The 17,686-nt window shown below is 43.7% G+C and overlaps 1 protein-coding gene across 10 annotated transcripts in view; it reads right to left on the bottom strand.

Moving 5' to 3' along the window:
- Positions 1 to 207: 207 nt before the first annotated feature.
- Positions 208 to 17,686, bottom strand: part of GALC (galactosylceramidase) — a 37,146-nt gene continuing 19,667 nt past the window's right edge. For 8 of the 10 annotated variants that reach the window (XM_060181240.1, XM_060181244.1, XM_060181248.1 and 5 more), the window contains 9 exons: positions 14,324 to 14,448; positions 13,336 to 13,463; positions 11,002 to 11,091; positions 10,144 to 10,230; positions 7,326 to 7,476; positions 5,987 to 6,167; positions 4,323 to 4,486; positions 2,843 to 2,919; positions 208 to 1,266 (listed from right to left, as the gene is read on the bottom strand). In XM_060181240.1, the coding sequence (XP_060037223.1) occupies positions 1,120 to 1,266; positions 2,843 to 2,919; positions 4,323 to 4,486; positions 5,987 to 6,167; positions 7,326 to 7,476; positions 10,144 to 10,230; positions 11,002 to 11,091; positions 13,336 to 13,463; positions 14,324 to 14,448 (1,150 nt within the window). In that variant the 3' untranslated portion in view covers positions 208 to 1,119. The remainder of the gene's footprint in view (positions 1,267 to 2,842; positions 2,920 to 4,322; positions 4,487 to 5,986; positions 6,168 to 7,325; positions 7,477 to 10,143; positions 10,231 to 11,001; positions 11,092 to 13,335; positions 13,464 to 14,323; positions 14,449 to 17,686) is intronic. The other 2 variants (XM_060181246.1, XM_060181242.1) reach the window with 2 other exon arrangements.

Genomic DNA, 17,686 nt, shown 5'->3' with positions numbered 1-17,686 from the left:
AGTCCTCACCTGCAGGGATAAAGCTTTGTAAGTGGTGACGCAGGGCTGCAGGTGTGTCTCTCTCTCTCTCCCTTCTCTATCTCCTCTACCCTCTCAATTTCTGACTATCTCTATCCAATAAAGATGACAAAAAATTAAAAAAAAAAAAAAAAAACAGAAAAATCTAAGTATCCCACTCCTTCCACACACAAAAGAGATAAAAAAAAATCTGTTAGATATTTTATTTGTTACAGCCCCACAAAAAGCAGACCACAAAAGGCACACAATCCAATAAGGCAGGACATTTGCTACAACTGTGTCTTTGGACCACAGAGAACACTGGCTATCCCGGATTTTCTTCTTCTTTCCTGTGCGTGGTAAAAGACACACAGACAGGTATGATAGAAGACCCAAAGTGGGATTGAGAAAATTTTCAAGCTACAGGATAACCCAAATCAACCTGCTGGCATTTACTCTTGCAGAAATAGATCTAGAGGTTTATTAATCAAGCAGTTTTCCAATCAGTCCACTTGTTAGACCTATAATTTATAAGTGCCATCTTAAAAAATGAGAGAAAGAAAAAATACTTTTTTTTTTAAAGAATAATAAGTATGATCTGTTGACAAGGCTTTTCAAAAAAGCAGCAAATTTCCAGTGTTCCAGTGTTCCCTGAAATTGGCAGCATTGTTGCAAATGAGGATAGCAGCTCATGCTAGAAGCTTGGTCGGTGTAACAAACACATCTCAGTGATGATCAGGTTAGTGTACTCTATGGCATCATTTGCAGATAAGGTGGAGAGAGCTACTTCCACACTAACAGTAAGGCTTGGAAATCTGAAACAGCCAAACCACTCTAAGGACAGGACCAAAGTACAGCTGTGTTGTTTTAGAAGGTATTTCAGGTAACGCTCAAGATTCAGCTGTTTATCCTTGGAATTAGTTCTTTAAAAAAAAAAAAAAAAAGAAAAAAGAAAGAAAATCTTGTGGAGATCAATGAAAAAAAAAAAAAGAAATACTCTCCAAATTCTTCTTTGATGTCATCTTCAAAAGGCTTGTGTGCTGGTCCATCCAGACAAGAACTGGTTCAGAACCAAAACCCACAGGTTGAAAGGTCTGAGAGTTCTATGGCGCCGTGTGGGCGTCAGTGTGAGGCTTCCACATGAAAGTTGTCAAACTGTGCGAAGGCAAAGGAGTGAGTCCCAATGGCTGCCCAGCCATTCTTTGGGAAACTTGTGTGGACTTTTCTCCAGAGAGGTCTGCCGTTCAGCATCCCAGAGGAGAGGTGACCCTGCAGTGGAGAAGCACAGCCATTGAGGACAGGAAGATGACGCTCTGTGTATGTTTCTGAAATTATGGGGCCTACCTACCGGGTGGAACAAATGCCCTTCTCACTCCACACTTACCACAGCAAAAGCCATTGCCACCACACTGAGCAAAAGTTCAAAGTAGAGGAAACATCCCCCCCTGATCCCAGGGAAAATACATATCTATTCATTAAACAGTTTCAGATGGGACTTCCTTGACAGTTCCTGATATACTACCAAAATGTTGTCAAATGAACAAGGAAAAAAAAAAAAATCACTGTCCAGCATGCTAGGTAAGGCCCACAGAATAAACACATTAGCTACCGCCCAGCAGCTGCCCATGCAGGCGCTGAGGCTCATGGTCTGCAGCCTTCACACACATTCACCGGAGTCAACATGTCTGCCTCTTGCTCACAGTTTATCTAAAGCCAGAAACCGTAGGCCAGCCCTAGCGGAACCATTAGCCATCGTTTCACTGCCTTGCCCCGTCACTTCAAAGTCCTATGAAGAGCCTGCCCCTCGAGTTGGAAAAACAGCAAAAACTATCCGTTAAAAACAGAGTTGGAAAAACAGTAAAAACTGTCAGTTAAGCCAGGAGGAGAAGGGCTGACTGGAAGGATGGAAGGACACAGACTCACTGACTCAGAGGGGTGTTGGGTACTTCCCCCCTTATGATTCACACCCAATTCCTGATGGATTAAAGATCTAATCATAGGATGGGGAGACAGCATAGTGGCTCTGCAAAAAGGCTTTCGTGCTTGAGGCACCAGAGGCCCCAGGTTCAATCCCCAGCATCACCATAAACCAGAGCTGGTGGTAATAATAATACTAATAATATAAAATCTAAACATAAAAATAAAACTTTATTTTGGGGGGAAAAAGCTCCTAGTCTTAAGAAATAAGGAGACCCCTGGGCAGACGACCCCACCAATGTGTCCTGGAGCTCTGATTCCCCAGAGCCCTGCCCCACCAGGGAAAGAGAGAGACAGGCTGGGAGTATGGATCGACCTGTCAACACCTATGTTCAGCGTAGAAGAAATTACAGAAGCCAGACCTTCCACTTTCTGCATTCCACAATGGCCCTGGGTCAATGGTTCCAGAGGGATAAAGAGTAGGAAAGTTATCAGGGGAGGGGATGGGATACGGAGCTCTGGTGGTGGGAACTGTGTGGAATTGTACCCCTCTTGTCACTTGTCAGTGTTTCCATTTTATAAATAAAAATTGAAAAAAAAGTAAAAAGTTTTTAAAAAAAGAAATAAGGAGTCTTTCTTAAAATATACTTTGCAATATCGACGATGTCTAAAGCTACCATGAATCAAAAAATATAAGCATAAATAAAACACACAGAAAAACATGGGAGAAAATATTTGCAATGTACTAACAAGGCATTAACACATTCTTTAAGTATACGGTGATAAAGTCATCTACTGAAGAGTCTTGTGTGGGTTGCCCTAACACACACCATGGTCCTAGGGCCCAGTGGCTTGCTGGTCTGTCTATGTCCCTAATATACCAGGTGGTAACAGCTTACCTCTCAGCCTTCTGAGCTGTGGTGCTTACCTTAATAGTTAGCGTGAGTGTGTACCACTCCTTGGCTGTGACATCAGCATGTCCCATAGCGTAAACGAGCCACCCGGCTGTAATACAAAAGGATTCTTTGAGTGGAGGGTTGGTAGTTCTAAAATTAGCAATCACAGGATCCTGTAACTCTGTGGGGCTTCTCTGGTGGCATCTGTATGTAGCAAAGTCAATGTTTAAAAAGGCCCATGCCCCCGTGCTCTACAGTGGACGCAGCTGGCACTGGGTGGCTTAAGTGTGTGAACACATATTTGGGCAGATCTGAGGCCATAACTCTCTTGTAAAGCATGTTCCAAATCTCAAGCACTGTGTGTGTGCATGTGTGCTGTTTTTTGTTGTTGTTTGGTTGGTTTCTGTTTTTTTTTTTTTTATTTCTTTATTGGGGAATTAATGTTCTACACTCAACAGTAAATACAACAGTTTGTACATGCATAACATTTCCCAATTTTCCATATAATAGTACAACCCCCACTAGGTCCTCTGTCTTCCTTTTTGGACCTGTATTCTCACCCACCCACCCACCCCAGAGTCTTTTACTTTGATGCAACATGCCAATTCCAGTTCAGGTTTGTTTGTTTCTGTTTTTTTACATCACTAGGGCTTCACCATTTGAAATGTTAATCCACCCTTCCTCTGGGATAAGGTGAATGGCCCTGGAGATGATGATGCTCGGTGAAGTAAGAAGATGAAGGACAAACACAGAACGGGTCCGTTCACATGCGGTACACAGACTACTGAATCTCTTAAGTGTGGAAACAAAACACCAAGCTATTTGCAAGGCTGTGGGAGAACTACAGTGGTTGTCCATAGACGTGGGGATGGGGACACAGACCTTTGGTGATGGGAGTGGTGGAAAAAATTAAGTAAATAAATAAATAGATAGATAAGAAAATGTAATACTCCTTTTGATCCATAAGTGTGTGAAAGTAAGCACCACGGTAATGCCCCTGCTCTTGCTATAGTTTATGGTATTTCTTGATGGTTCTTTCCCTTCCACCACTATCATAACCTAGTCTGTGGGAGTCGTAACCTAACAGCCTGGCTCAACCCTGTAGCACCCAGTAAGGCTTTGTAGAATGTTTTCTTTGAGGTGGGGGAGATACCATAGCCGTTATTCAGAGAGATTCTCATGCCTGAGGCTTTGAAGTCCCTGGTTCAAGCCTCTGCACCACCATAAGCCAGAGCTGAGCAGTGCTCTGGTAATAAATAAATAAATAAATAAATAATAGATAAATAAAAATAAATAAATAAGAGTCTTTTGATTTAGCTGCCTTTCTCTGTGGCTCTTAAACAACTTGAGAGTTTTGAATTATGTCTTATTTCCTGCATACATTGCAGCTCTTCCCAGTGAGATGTCCACACACCTGGAGATAGGGCCCTCCTCTGTCACCCCCATAAGCATCAGTGGTAAGCAGGGGTTTGTGGCGTCTTACACCGTGGACAGGTGCTACGAAGCACTCACCCAGATCACCCGTGACTCTGTAGGTTCCATTTGAAAAAATCCAGAAGAAAATTCCCCTGGCACTTCTAATCAAAATGCCACCTTTATTGACTCTTCCTGCGATGAACACACCTCCTCTCTCTGGGGTCTCTATGTAAACATCACACTTGATAGTTAAATTGGACCTGCAGAATGAAGGAATGGTTAGAGTCCTTAATGAAGGCATGCCTAATGCAGACCACAGGTGTCAGCCACAAACAACAATGTGCTTCCAGGCTTCTGAGGTGTGAGCCTGATGGGCTAAGTCAGGCTGAGAGCAGAACTAGCTTTAAGATCTTCACTGGAGTTTGTTCTGAGGTTTTTTTTGTTTTTTAACAACTTATGTCATTGCCTCTTAATGAGCTGCTGGGAAATGATATTCACTGTTTTCAGTTTCTTAGGAGCACATTTCCAGTCTCTCTGTACTCAAAACCACCCACCTCTCATCTGCAGAACATAATCTTTCAGAGGAACCCCTTTTCCTAAGGATTTATGGGAGACAAATTTCCATACATTTCAAAACTAAAGGTATGGCAAATTTCCCACAGCAAACAGAAGCAGCAAAGTGAAGGGGGAAAAAAATACTAAGAACTTCAGGACCAGTTTTTTTCCTTTAACTTGTACAAGACTTTACAGAAGCCCTAAACGCACTTCTCTGCCAAGACACAGTGAAGTCTCCTGACTCCACAGCAGATGTTTCCAAGTGTCGGCAGCACGGGAGCCAGCTGTAGGACTGGGCTAAGTTAGTCTGCTGAGGCCCTTGTAGTGCCTGACTCGGTGGGAAGGCGTGGTTTGGGCTCGGTCATTACATTTTAAGTGAAGGATGATAAATTCAATGATTCTCTTTGACAGATGCCTAGAGAAAAGAACTGGATTCATTTGGCAGCTAACAACATATTTGTTTTCCACTTATCGCCACCTCCTGAAAGACAGTAAACCTTCCTCAAGAGTGGTGCAATGCTAGTGTGAAACCAGCAGGTGGCAATGGCAGATCAACAAATCAGCTCTCCAGGAAAAAAAAAAACCCAGGTCGGATTCCTCCTACACCTTGGATGGAGCTTGACGGCATCCTGTCAAATGAGGTAGTCCAGACAAAAAGGATGAATATGAAGATCCCATGGACAGAAGCTGAGAAATAAGAACAAAAAGAGGGAAAGGAAACTCCAAGTAAAACTTGGACTAGGTGGCACCAAATAAAGGACTCTTGGGATGTGGGAGTGGAATCCAGGTCCTGGTGAACGATGGTGGAGGAGGGCCTAGACTGTGAGTGAGAGTGTTTTGCAAAAAAAAAAAAGAGAGAGAGAGAGAAATTTTACCTACATTTCAATAACTAATATATATTGTAAACCATTCAACGGCCAAAGAAAAAAGCAACACAAAAATCAGTCTGCTTATAAGTACAAATTAGATTATAATTAGGTCCAGAAGTTCTCGATTTTACATTAAGATGAAATCTGTTCCGGTAATGATCAGTATGAATTTGGACATATCTAAGGGCAAGGATGCTGAGGCGGCCAAATGACTCACTGGTGTGTGACCACCATGGCAGCGCCCCCACTGCACACCGGTCAGTATTCCCTGATTGATGGAGAGACAGCAGGACTGATTCAGCCAGATGCACACAGGGGCGTGTGGACCGCACCTACCACGTGTAGTCGCCGATAATACTGATAGTGCTGGATGCGTCTGCAGCCCAGGTGATGGGCCGCTGATTGAGAACCTGGCGCAGGGTGAAGCGGTGCTCTCCTGGGTCTTCGATATTCATGAAGTATTCAAATACGCCTGTCTGGTCGGCAAAATTCGGAGCTTCACTGAAAAACGGGTAATCTGCTCAAAAACACAAGGAAGTTCTGGGTTGTAGCAGATCCTGGTGGGATCCCTCCTGATGGCTTATGGCAGCTTTTAAAATATGTTCAAAATGGGGGTCGGGCAGTAGCGCAGTGGGTTAAGCGCACACAGCACAGTGTAAGAATCCCGGTCTGGCCCCCTGGCTCCCCACCTGCAGGGGGGTCGCTTCACAAACGGTGAAGCAGGTCTGCAGGTGTCTGTCTTTCTCTCCTCCTCTCTGTCTTCCCCTCCTCTCTCCATTTCTTTCTGTCCTATCCGGCAATAGCAACAATAATAACCACAACAACGATAAAAACAAGGGCAACAAAAAGGGAAAATAAATAAGTATTTTAAAATTTTTTGCTCAAAGCATTTCAAATAAGCATATGATACCTAACAACTAGGCCATGGCTTAGGGTTTATTCAAGTCAAATGAAGATATTGATGTTATGTCAGGCTCACCAGTAAGAGTTAAGACTACCCTTCTGAAATACAGACTTTGCATATTTAGTCCATGTGACTTTAAAAGGAAAGGCGGGTGGGTTTGGGATCAAGATAAATATTGGATCAAATAAATATTGGGTGTTCTTCCCCTCAGTCTAAGTGGGAAACAGGACAAGAGAAATTCAATGCAAACATGCAAAGAAAGCCACCCTAGAAGCCAACATCTAGCAACGCTCTGGGAGAGAATGTTCTGCTCTTTCTATGTCTAGGGAAAGAGGTTTGAAATGACTGGTCACAGACACCCACTGAAGGGGTATCTGAAGAGCTTGCAATGTCAAGCAGGTAATGTCTAGCGTCAACATCTTCTCTTTCTTGATCGAAGCAAAGACTAGTGTGGGATGTTTTCAAGAAGGGTTTGTATGAGACATGGCTGAGGGGACAGAGACAGTATTACACACTTTGAATTTTGCCCCCAATAAGCCCATCCCAATGGCGACCTCTACATTTTTGCGTGCACTGGGTTCAATCTCCAGTTAAGACTCGTCACGTAATAATGCAAAATGGGGTCTTGTTTAGCAAGGAGATTTCAGAGATATGTGGATGGACGTACGGTTTGCCCAATGCCATGCACAGTGCCGTGGTTTGACGAGGAGAAACCTGTCAGCTGTTGAACATGGGAACCAAAGGTGGTCTGGCGGGGCAAAGGAGACCCACCGACGTTGAAGTCTTCCTTGTAGCTGTGTGGGAAGGGCTTCGATGGCGGAGGAGGCGGGTAGCTGCCTTTCCTGCCAGAGGTGAGGGTGGTAAGGGTGAACAGCTCATCCTCTTCCAGCTCCAGAGTGAAGTTGCTGCCTGAATCGAGGAGCTGAAACAAAGGGCGACACCGTGTCAGGGCCAGGGGCTCTGGGCCAGCTCATGCCAGCCAAGCTGCTTCTTAAAAACTGAGAGTCAAGTTCAGTGCCGACAGAATGATCACTGGCGAAGCACACCCCACAGCACCCTAAGAGCTGCTGGTTTTGTCTTTTCCCCTTAAGTGGTGAAGAAGATCATGTGAAATCTTGCATCACAAAGAGGGGAAGGGTCTAGATGCCGGCTGAACCGATTTCTAGGAGTCTAGTCTTCCCACTGGACAGTGAGCCCCTTACAGTGAGGGCATATATGATCGATATAACTAAGAGATCTTGTTTCTTTTTTTTTTTTTTAATTTTTTTTATCTTTATTTATTTATTGGATAGAGGCAGCCTGAAATTGAGAGGAAGGGGCGATAGAGAGGGAGAGAGAGAGACACCTGCAGCCTTGCCTCACCACTTGCAAAGCTTTCCCCCTGCAGGTGGGGACCGGGGGCTCAAACCTGGGTCCTTGTGCACTATAACACATGTGTTTAACCAGTTGTGCCACCACCCAGCCCCTGATCTTGTCATTTCTTTGGACTTTACTAATGTAGAAAATCTCACAACTTGTGCTGCTAAGCTATGAATCCCAGAAGACCTTTTTTTTCTATTGAGAAAATGTCCTACTCATTATGCATTCTATCTGTATCTCAATTAGCAAGTTAAGTCTCTGTCACATTCATGATTTTGGCAACTGAATTTAAGCCACAGACTCCTTGTGTTTCAGGCTGGGTGGAGAGGAATACACACCTGTAGGCTTTGTGTGAGGATGAACTGAGTGCTTGTATTGTAAAGAACTTGGCTCAGTACATGACCTATGGGGAGCAGCTAGTCTATGCTAAACTTGACCTCTAGACACAGTGGAATCCTTTGCGTGATTAATGCAGGCACTGAATGTCTTCCCACTTTATGAAATCTGAGTGGCTACTTTCCTGTTCTGAAGTGAGATTCTGTGCTATAACTTTGCTTTAATAATAAAGTATCAGTCAGATCTAAAAAATTTTTTAAAAAACCTAGCATCATATTCTGGCTCAGAAATAACACCAAATTATATTTCTTTCCTTAAGGAAAAATCAACACTACTTCTGGGTTCCATGAGGAATGTGTTCTACCACTGAAATACACTCCTGACCTCCAAAATAAGCATTACTATATTTCTAGCCGTCTGCTGTACAAAAGAGTAGGCACTATTTTTTTTAAATTTAATATATATAACGAACATCCACTCAGTGAGAGTCACTAGTTGGCTGCAGGATGTGAATAACTGCCAGAGGAAGTAGCAGCTTTAAATCAACGAGGTGAAGTGGGGTCCATACTCAGACTACTTCCTCCTTTGAGACGTTTACTGAGATGCCACAACATGCTAGAACACTATAGGAGGCAGCTGGGATAAAAAAACGAAGTCGGGCCAAAGGGTGAGGAAAGGCCACCCACGGTGGGGAAGAGAGGCACGCGTGCAGTCTGAGCTGCAGCAAGCCATATGCTAGCGTCTGGCCTGAGCACTCAGCTTAGGCCCTGAGGTTGTGTCTAGGTTCCAGCCATGTGTCTAGAAAGGAAAGCAGCCTTTCATCCCAAAAGCTGGCATACTGGGGGCTGGGTGATGGTGGACCAGGTTGAGCTCACACAACACCATGCTTAAGGACTCGAGTGTGAGGGCCCCGTGCCCCACCTGCAGGGGGGAAGTTTCATAAGTGGTGAAGCAGGTCTGTGGGTGTCTTATCTTCCCCTCCCTCTCTGTTTCCCACTCCCCTCTCAATCTCTCTCTGTCCTAGCAAATAATATAGAAAAACAAGAGAAAGAGAAAAGGGAGGGAGGGAGGGAGAGAGAGAGAGAGAGAGGGAGAGAGAGAAGGAAGAGGAGAAAAAATTAAGGAAAGAAAGGCAGGCAGGCAAGCAGGCAGGCTGCCAGGAGCCGTGGATTCAGTGTCAGCCCTGAGCCCCAGTGATATTCCTGGTGACAATAAAAATAAATAACGGGGGTGGGGCAGTGGCGCACTGGGTTAAGTGCACATAGTATGAAGTGTAAGGACCTGCACAAGGATACTGCTTTGAGCCCCACCTGCCAGGGGGTCGCCTCACAAGCAGTGAAGCTGGTGTCTCTCTTTCTCTCTCCCTATCTCCAACTCCCCCCTCTCAATTTCTCTGTCCTGTCCGATAAAATGGAAAAAATGTTCACCAGGAGCAGTGAAGATTCGTGGTGTTAGCACCAAGCCCCAGCGATAACCCTGGAGGCAAAAATAAATAGACAATAGTAAAAATACATAGCTGATGTACTAAGGAAAGTCCACTTACAGGAAGGGACTCTGAGGGAGGGGCTGGCAGGCCTTCGGTTTGCATTTCAGATACACCATCTGGTAGTGGTGGTGGTAGGCCTGTAGGGAGTCTGCCTGGGAGCTGGGAGAGCAGGTGGTCTCCAAATCCGAGGCAGGCTAGAGGCCTCAAGAGCAAACACCCTCCCCAAAACACACAGACTCCTATGTTGCGTTGGAGAGGCAAACAAACAAAAGAAAAATGGGGTCCATTTTTCTGTTATGACTCAGTCTCAAAATCCATTCTGAAAAAAATGGAAATGCTTCATTGACCAGACTTCTGTACCCTTTTAGCAATGCTCAAAAATAAATAAGAAATGATTTGTAGAACTACCCATATGGAATCCAGTTGTTGGAAAAGATATTTCTCAGATGGTGTTCCAAGTTTGGTATACCACACCTGTAGCTCTGGTATTTCACTCTGAGGAGAAAACACACACAAAACAGAGTTGAGCAACTCAGCAAATCCTATCAGAGGATTTCCAAAAGCAGCAGCAACAAGAATGAATGAATGCCAAGCGGGTCTCTATTTCTAGTAATCAAAAGGCCAACCAAGACTTTTACAGAGTGATATTTTGCAAGCAGGAAGGCATTATCCAAGCGAGTACTTTATTTTCTAAGACTATTAGAGTTTTGACAAGTGTTTAAAAAAAAATAATAAGGATTTTAGAACCTTTGCTTCAAAATCAGTCACTAAATACCTGCAATAATTAAGCATTTAGAGAATGTTCAATATTACATATATATCAGGTCAAGGAAGCAAATCACCAAAGGTTGAAAGCTTACACAAACTGTAGTCAGAGGAAGCACTGAAGTTTCTGTGATTGCAACTAGCCATAGGTAGAAATAGTAAAACTCAATATTCTGTTCTGTGTGCTGAATGTTTTACAGCTCAGTCCTTGCGGGCTGTATAGATCCAGAACTGATAACTCTGTCACCAAGTACAACTGTCTTGCAAGTGACTTTGTGATGTGTCTGGCAAAGCTACCAACAGAGCTTCACTGCTTACAGGCTTCTTCTCCGTTTGACTGAAACCGGTCAGGAGACAGGAGACATGGTGACATTTTCCCATTCACACTGACACTCTAAACAGTTCAGTGTAAGTCTTGGATTCAGAACTACTGGTCCATGAGAGAAAGTCTACAGATTTTCAACACAAAGCCCACATGGAAGTCTCCGTGTGTCAACTTACAAAAGAACCTTTCAGAGTGAAGTGGGCGAGCTGGTGGGACACGTTGAAGTAAGGGAGAAACGGCCGGATGCACATTGAGTGTTTGTGGCTCTGAGGAGAAGCAGAAATATCGCGTTACTCCCTGGCAGATACACCACCATCTCGGGAAACAGAGTAAGCATTCAGTGCCCCAAGATGAACGAACATAAATGCTGCCTTAGGTGACAATTCAGAGTTTATTTCTGCACAGCGACTGCTTGCTGGCGAACAAAGGTGCTACCCATCCCTTAGTCAGGAGAAGGAAATGGTTATTCTATTCTATTCTATTTCTGCTTAATGTTGTCCAGAGGACAAGTGGACAAGAAAATGAAAGGCATCTAGACTGAAAAAGAAATCAAACTACACCTGCAAGTGACACGATCTTATGTGCAGAAAATGCTCTTATAATCCAGGGAAAGCAAGGAGGGAGACAAGATCAGGACATTACAATCAACCGCGTGTCTACACATGGCGATAACAGAATCTTAAATAGTATTAAGAAACCTATTTTCTCTCCACATATAATGAAATATTTAGGGTTAGTAACTTTAATACAAAAAAAAAAGTCTAAGGCTTGTTTACAAAAGCTGCAGCGGCAGCCCAGGAAATCGTCTAAATAGAAGTTAGACACATCATTGGAAAATATTAAATTTTAAGACACAAATAAATGGGGTTGGCAAGTGGCAGAAAGCAGGCAGCAAGAAGTCACAGTGTGTAAGAAGTAGAAAGGGGGGGAAAGTAGAAAGGGGCTCGAACCAGGATCCTTACGCTGGTCCTTAACACTTTGCGCCACCTGCGTCTAACCCACTATGTTACCGCCGGCCCCTCTCTATCCCTATGTCCCCCTTGAAAGGCAAGGCCCCTGGGCCTGTGAGCAGAAGGCTGGCAAAGAAGGCTTTCTGCGAGCCCCTGACCTTTCCCCTAGGATGATTGGAGAAAGCTAAGAAAATGATAAAGACTTTGCAGACTCTCTGGGAAAATGATAATTGTCTAAGCACATGAACTTTTGCCTCAGCTGTATCTTGCTCATGTTTTGAGAAACTACTTTGCTTATGCACCTGGATTATGTTTTGAGAAACCGTATGCAGAGCCAGCCTAATTAAACTTCTTGCAGTGTGTGTTATAAATCCTAGCACCCTCCCCAGGTACTACTGTTCCTGGTTGGCAGGCTCCGACCAGACCCCCTCCCCTCTCAGTTTCTCTCCTCTCTTTCTACTTCTTACACACTGTGACTTCTTGATGCCTGCTTTCTGCCACTTGCCAACACCATTTACTTGTGTCTTAAAGTTTGGCATTTTCCAATGACGTGTCTAACTTCTATTTAAATGATTTTTTTTGGGGGGGTAGGGAGAGGAAGAGGGAGAGGGAGAGAGAGACCGACCCTTTGGCACATGCAGCACTGGGAATGGAACCAGTAACTATCAAACAAAATAGAAAGAAAAATAAAAAGGAAAAAAAAATGCCCACTGGGATCAGTGGGTTCACAGTGTAGGCACCCAGGCCCAACTCTGGTGGCAAAAAAAAAAAGAAAAAAGAAAGAGGGAGAGAAAGGAAGGAAAGGAAAGGAAAAGAAAGGAAAAGAAAGCAGCAGCAGAGAGGGCACTCATAAAGGACACGACGTGCACTCTTAGAAGGGGGAGTGATGGTACTGTTACTATCCTGACTGTGATTTGGTTTAGTGGGTGCTTGCTCTGTGTGACTGAGGGATCAGCACAGGCTAAACCAAAATGTGCCACTCCCACATAAAGGATATTTCAAGTGGAAATATGCATACCTGAGATTCAACAAAGTCCTCTCTGAACTCCCACTAACTGACTAAAAACATTAACTTCTAGAGAAAAAATAAAGGCTGTCATAAACTCCTCTTCACGGTGGAACTCTTCTCAGAAAAGAAGGAAATAAAACCTGCCCCCAAGCCCTTTTTCTCCAGGGGAGTTGTATGGCCCTAAAGGAGAGGAAGAGGAAAAATCTATTCATGTCAGCAGACACATTCTGACAAATATTCTCACCTCCTGTTTGTTCTTCTACAACCTGACATCTTTCCAAAATGCCATTTATTTTCCCAGCAGTACCTGCCTCTCCCACCTCCCTCTCCCCGTACCACTAAGCAGGTATACAAACCCCAATTCCCACCATGCCCCTGTCTGTGATCTGTGGAGTCCCAGTCACCAAACCCAAGAGGGTACAGGAAAAAAGGGGTTCTGTCCCCTGCCGACTGTTCATTATTTTGTCAACTATAGTTTAGTTGTATATTCTGCTACTTGTTGTGATAAACAGTGAACAGACCCATTACAAATAATGAACACGGAGAATTACCATGGTTTCAATGATGATGGTGAGGTTACCTAAGCCGTCGGTCAGGGCAACATAGCTCCCTCCTTTCTCCAAGTGGCCCACTGTCTTCAGGTAATACCAGCCCGGCTGAGTGAACTGAGTGGTGTGAGCTAGGACAAGGCAGAGAGAAAGGCCGGAGTAAGCAAAAGAAATGGTGGCAACGGACTTGCTGGGAAGGGAAAAAAAACATTCCTTGATTTGAATCTGACTGAGTGCAAACAGTCGTTTAAGGAAAATACCTGTCACTTTCATGTTTCAGCGTTTGAATAATTAGTGCTGTTCAACAGTACAGTTGTGGGAAGGTTCTTGGAATGCCTGGGACTGATGAAAGAGCCACAGGCTGCCAGCTCAGCAACATTATAAGAATTGTTTGTCTAATAGGAGCCAGGCGGTGGTGCACCTAGTTAAGTACTCACATTACAGTGCACAAGGACACAGGTTCAAGCCCCTGGTCCCCACCTGCAGGGGAAAAGCTTCATGAGTGGTGAAGCAGAGCTGCAGGTGTCTCTCTGGTCTCTTTCCCTCTCTATCTCCCACTCTCCTCTCAATTCCTGTCTCTATCCAGTAATAATAAAGTAAATAAAAAAATTTTTTTAAAAAGAAGTTGAAACTAAAAACAAACAAAAAAACAGAATTGTGAAGCTGCCTTTACTGGCACTCACCAGCAGACGGAAAGCACATCCTAAAGGCATATTTCACAAAACTGCTGTATTTATTGACTCACCTCATAAACATGTTACCCTGTTCATCCTTTGTCAGTTTAACTATTATCCATTATCCATCAGTTTATTCTACCTGATAAAATCTCTCACAATCATGAAACAATTGAAAACATATGACACGACACCCCCATTATTTGTACGTGTGTAATATACATATATACAAGGTATAACAGTTCCCTCCACGCACTTCCTGCTTTGTCTCTTTGAGGAGAATCCGGGAAGTGAGGGGGGTGGGATGGGAACCACACCTGACACCCAGATGGGAGAGTCCACTTGGTAATGGCCACTCCATGGTTCCTGAGCAGTCATCAGCCCACACCGTCCATAGGGCAGCTGCGGGTAGTAACTAGCCACCAAGTTCCAAGCGATGGAGCTGAAAGAAAGAGAAACACCAAAACAGTCTGTGATAAAAATATAAATGGACAGTGTTTATCCACATGCAGGTGTCAATGAGAAAAATATGAGCATGCCCAGAGCATGCACTGCCTCAGTGCACTCACACTTTCTTTAAAAAACAAACAAAAACTAGTGTTGTGGGTATGTTTGACTTAAAAAAAAATTCCAACTCCATTTTATTTATTCTTGTTCAAAAGGACAGAGAGAAACTGAGAGGTAAAGAGAAGGGGGGGTGGTTTGCAGCCCTGCTTCACCACTTATGAAACTTACCTCAGGCAAGTGGAGACTAGGGGCTTGAACTTGGGTCCTTGTGCGGGGTAACATGTGCTCAAGCAAGTGTGCCACTGCTCAGCCCCCATATCTAAATATTTTAATGGTGAATCACATAATAAGAAAATATGAGTATATGAGTTATGCAATTTTTACCAAGCAGTGCTGTAGTCAGAAGATGAATCATAGCCTGTCAGACTGGTCACATACTTGCGTCCAGTACAAACAAGGGCTTCATCCCTCCCTGTCTTCCTCTGACAGTTAAGTCTTACTGCCCCCGTTTCATGACACAGTTGTATGAGCTTGACTCTGAGGTACTGAGAAGTCTTAGAGTCTGACTGTCTGGGTTCACCTCTCGGTCCCACCACTCAACCTCTCTGGCGTCCGCTTTCTCATCAGTAGCATGAGGGTAAACGTTTGACCAAGCTCATGTGACTGCGGTGAGCAGCAGATAAGCTGAGGCATAAGGCAGTGCAGAGCAGAACTGGGCAGTCCTGCTGTGACTGTGTGTCACCTAGGAGTACAAGTTGGACCAGTTTACTGGTTTGTCTTTTAGCCCAGTCTTTCAAGTACCCACCACTTAACCCTAAGACCAAGACTCTGAGGTTACTAGCAAAATCCAAGGGCCAAAGAGAAGTTCTGAGTCCTGGTATTTTTAGTTTCTCACAGCTGCAAAACAGAGTTTACACCCAGACTTTTATTTTGATTTTAATGATTTTATTGTGGGGGCTATTGGTTCACAGTCCAATTGTTGACACATGCATGAAATCACGCATCTCATTATGACAGCTGTCCGTAACACTCTCACCCTCAGCTTCGAACCTTTCCTACCAGGATCCACCAGGACCCCAACCCCTCCCCCACTCCTCCTCCCCCAGAGTCCTTTGCTTTGGTGCAATGCACCAAACCCAATCCAAGTTTCCTTCATATTTACCCTTGAAGATAAGCCAAAAGGAGAAGAATGAATATCCGATGATCTCATTCCCAAGTGAAACTTAAAAAACAGACTTTTGTTTTGATTATCAAGTTCGCACTGGTCATAAAATGAAATTAATAGAAAAGATATCTGCATACAATTGGTCCTCTTGGAGTGTCCAAAGACACCGCATAAAGTAAAAACAGCTTCTACTTCTAGGAAGAAGAGACTTTTCCAAAACATAACCTGCAGACCTGCTTCACTGCTTGTGAAGCTTTCCCCCCTGCAAGGTAGGGACAAGGGGCTTGAACCCAGGTCCTTGTGCACTGTAATGTGTGTGCTTAACAGGGTATGCTAGCACCCAGCTGCCAGAATGTAGTTTCTACATCAGTGATTCCCAGACATGCGGATATCAGCATCCCCGAGAACCGAGTCATCTGGGAGATTCATCTCAGGAGCTGCTTAAGATAAGGCCAATCTGGGAAATTATGCCTTATGCAAAAGGTTACACATTGAGAACTCAAAAATGGTGAAATGGAAGAATATTCAAATATAAGGAAAAGTGCACAGAGCTGCCTTAAGTGAAAAGCAATTGGCCTGATAAACATCAAGTAGTTAATCTCCAATTTGTAGTAAATACACACACACTTATAAAAAATAAGAGGACATACTAAAAAAAAAAAAAAAAAAGATGACAGTGGGTTTTGTTTCTTCCTTTGTATTCATATGAAGCTACTAAATCCCTTGCCATGGGAATGCACTGCACCTAATACCAAATTAAGTTACTAGAAACAAAAGTGCTGTGATAAGTACCTTCTTCATAAAGAAAAGAAAAGGCTTTAATAAAGATCTATTGGCTCCCATTAGCAATACAGAAGTGAGCACGGGCCTGCTTTTGTTCGATTTGTCTTTGTGTTAGAAAAGGTCAGGTGAGGGGGCCAGGTGGTGGCGCAACTGGCTGAGCACACGTTACAGTGGACAAGGATCCAGGTTCGATCCCCTGGTCCCCACCTGCAGGGGGAAGGCTTCACGAGTGGTGAAGCAGGGCTGCAGGTGTCTCTCTGTCTCTCTCCCTCTCTATCACCCCCTTCCCTCTCAATTTCTACCTGTCTCTATCCAATAAATAAATAAAGATGATTTAAAAAATAAATAAATAAAAATTAAAAAATTACAATTAAAGCTCTTCAAAGCACTGAAGAAGCGCTTCCCTGATAAAGAAATCGAATTGTGTTCTCCCTTAAGAACTTCTGCTGGAGGATTTAAACCCCTTGTTGACATGTAATTTTGTAAAATAAAAAAAAAAAATTAAAAACCTTCTGCTTGGTAAACACAATTATACACACAGCAAGTGACACTATCATGAATTACTCAGGCCGACTGAAAAGTGCGTAAGACAAGAGAACTTGGCTGGTCTTTTCAAAATGTCACTATCATTTAAAAAATATGGGGAAAGAAGGAAACTACTCTAGCCTAAAACTAAATTGAAGGCTGTGGAATCGAAATCTAACAGAGCCTTCCTTCATTGACTATACATTAAAAAAGAAAAAAAAAATCAAAAGTGGCATTTTGGGAGACAATTAGCAGAATATGAATACAGGCTCAGTACCAGTCTTTTCAAATGAGTTTATACTCTCATGTGTCAATGTGATACTAGGGTCATCTAAGCGACTATCCTTGTAATCCTTGAATTTCAGGGCAGGGAGACAGCATAACGACTCTGCAAATGACTCTCATGCCTGAGAATTGAAGGCCCCAGGTTCAAGCTGAGTTAGTGCTCTGGCATAAAGAAAAAAAAAAAACGCAGGTTAAGTGCACGTGGCAGGAAGCACAAGGACCGGCTTAAGGACCCTAGTTCAAGCCCCCGGCTCCCCACCTGCAGGGGAGTCGCTTCACCACCTGTGAAGCAGGTCTGCAGGTGTCTGTCTTTCTCTCTCCCTCTCTGTCTTCCCCTCCTCTCTCCATTTCTCTCTGTCCTAACAATGATGACATCAATAACAACAACGATAACTACAACAACAATAAAAAACAA

This window comes from Erinaceus europaeus, chromosome 22, assembly GCF_950295315.1.
Source record: "Erinaceus europaeus chromosome 22, mEriEur2.1, whole genome shotgun sequence".
NCBI classification, from domain to species: Eukaryota; Metazoa; Chordata; class Mammalia; order Eulipotyphla; family Erinaceidae; genus Erinaceus; species Erinaceus europaeus.
This window is presented reverse-complemented; position numbering and strand designations above follow the sequence as displayed.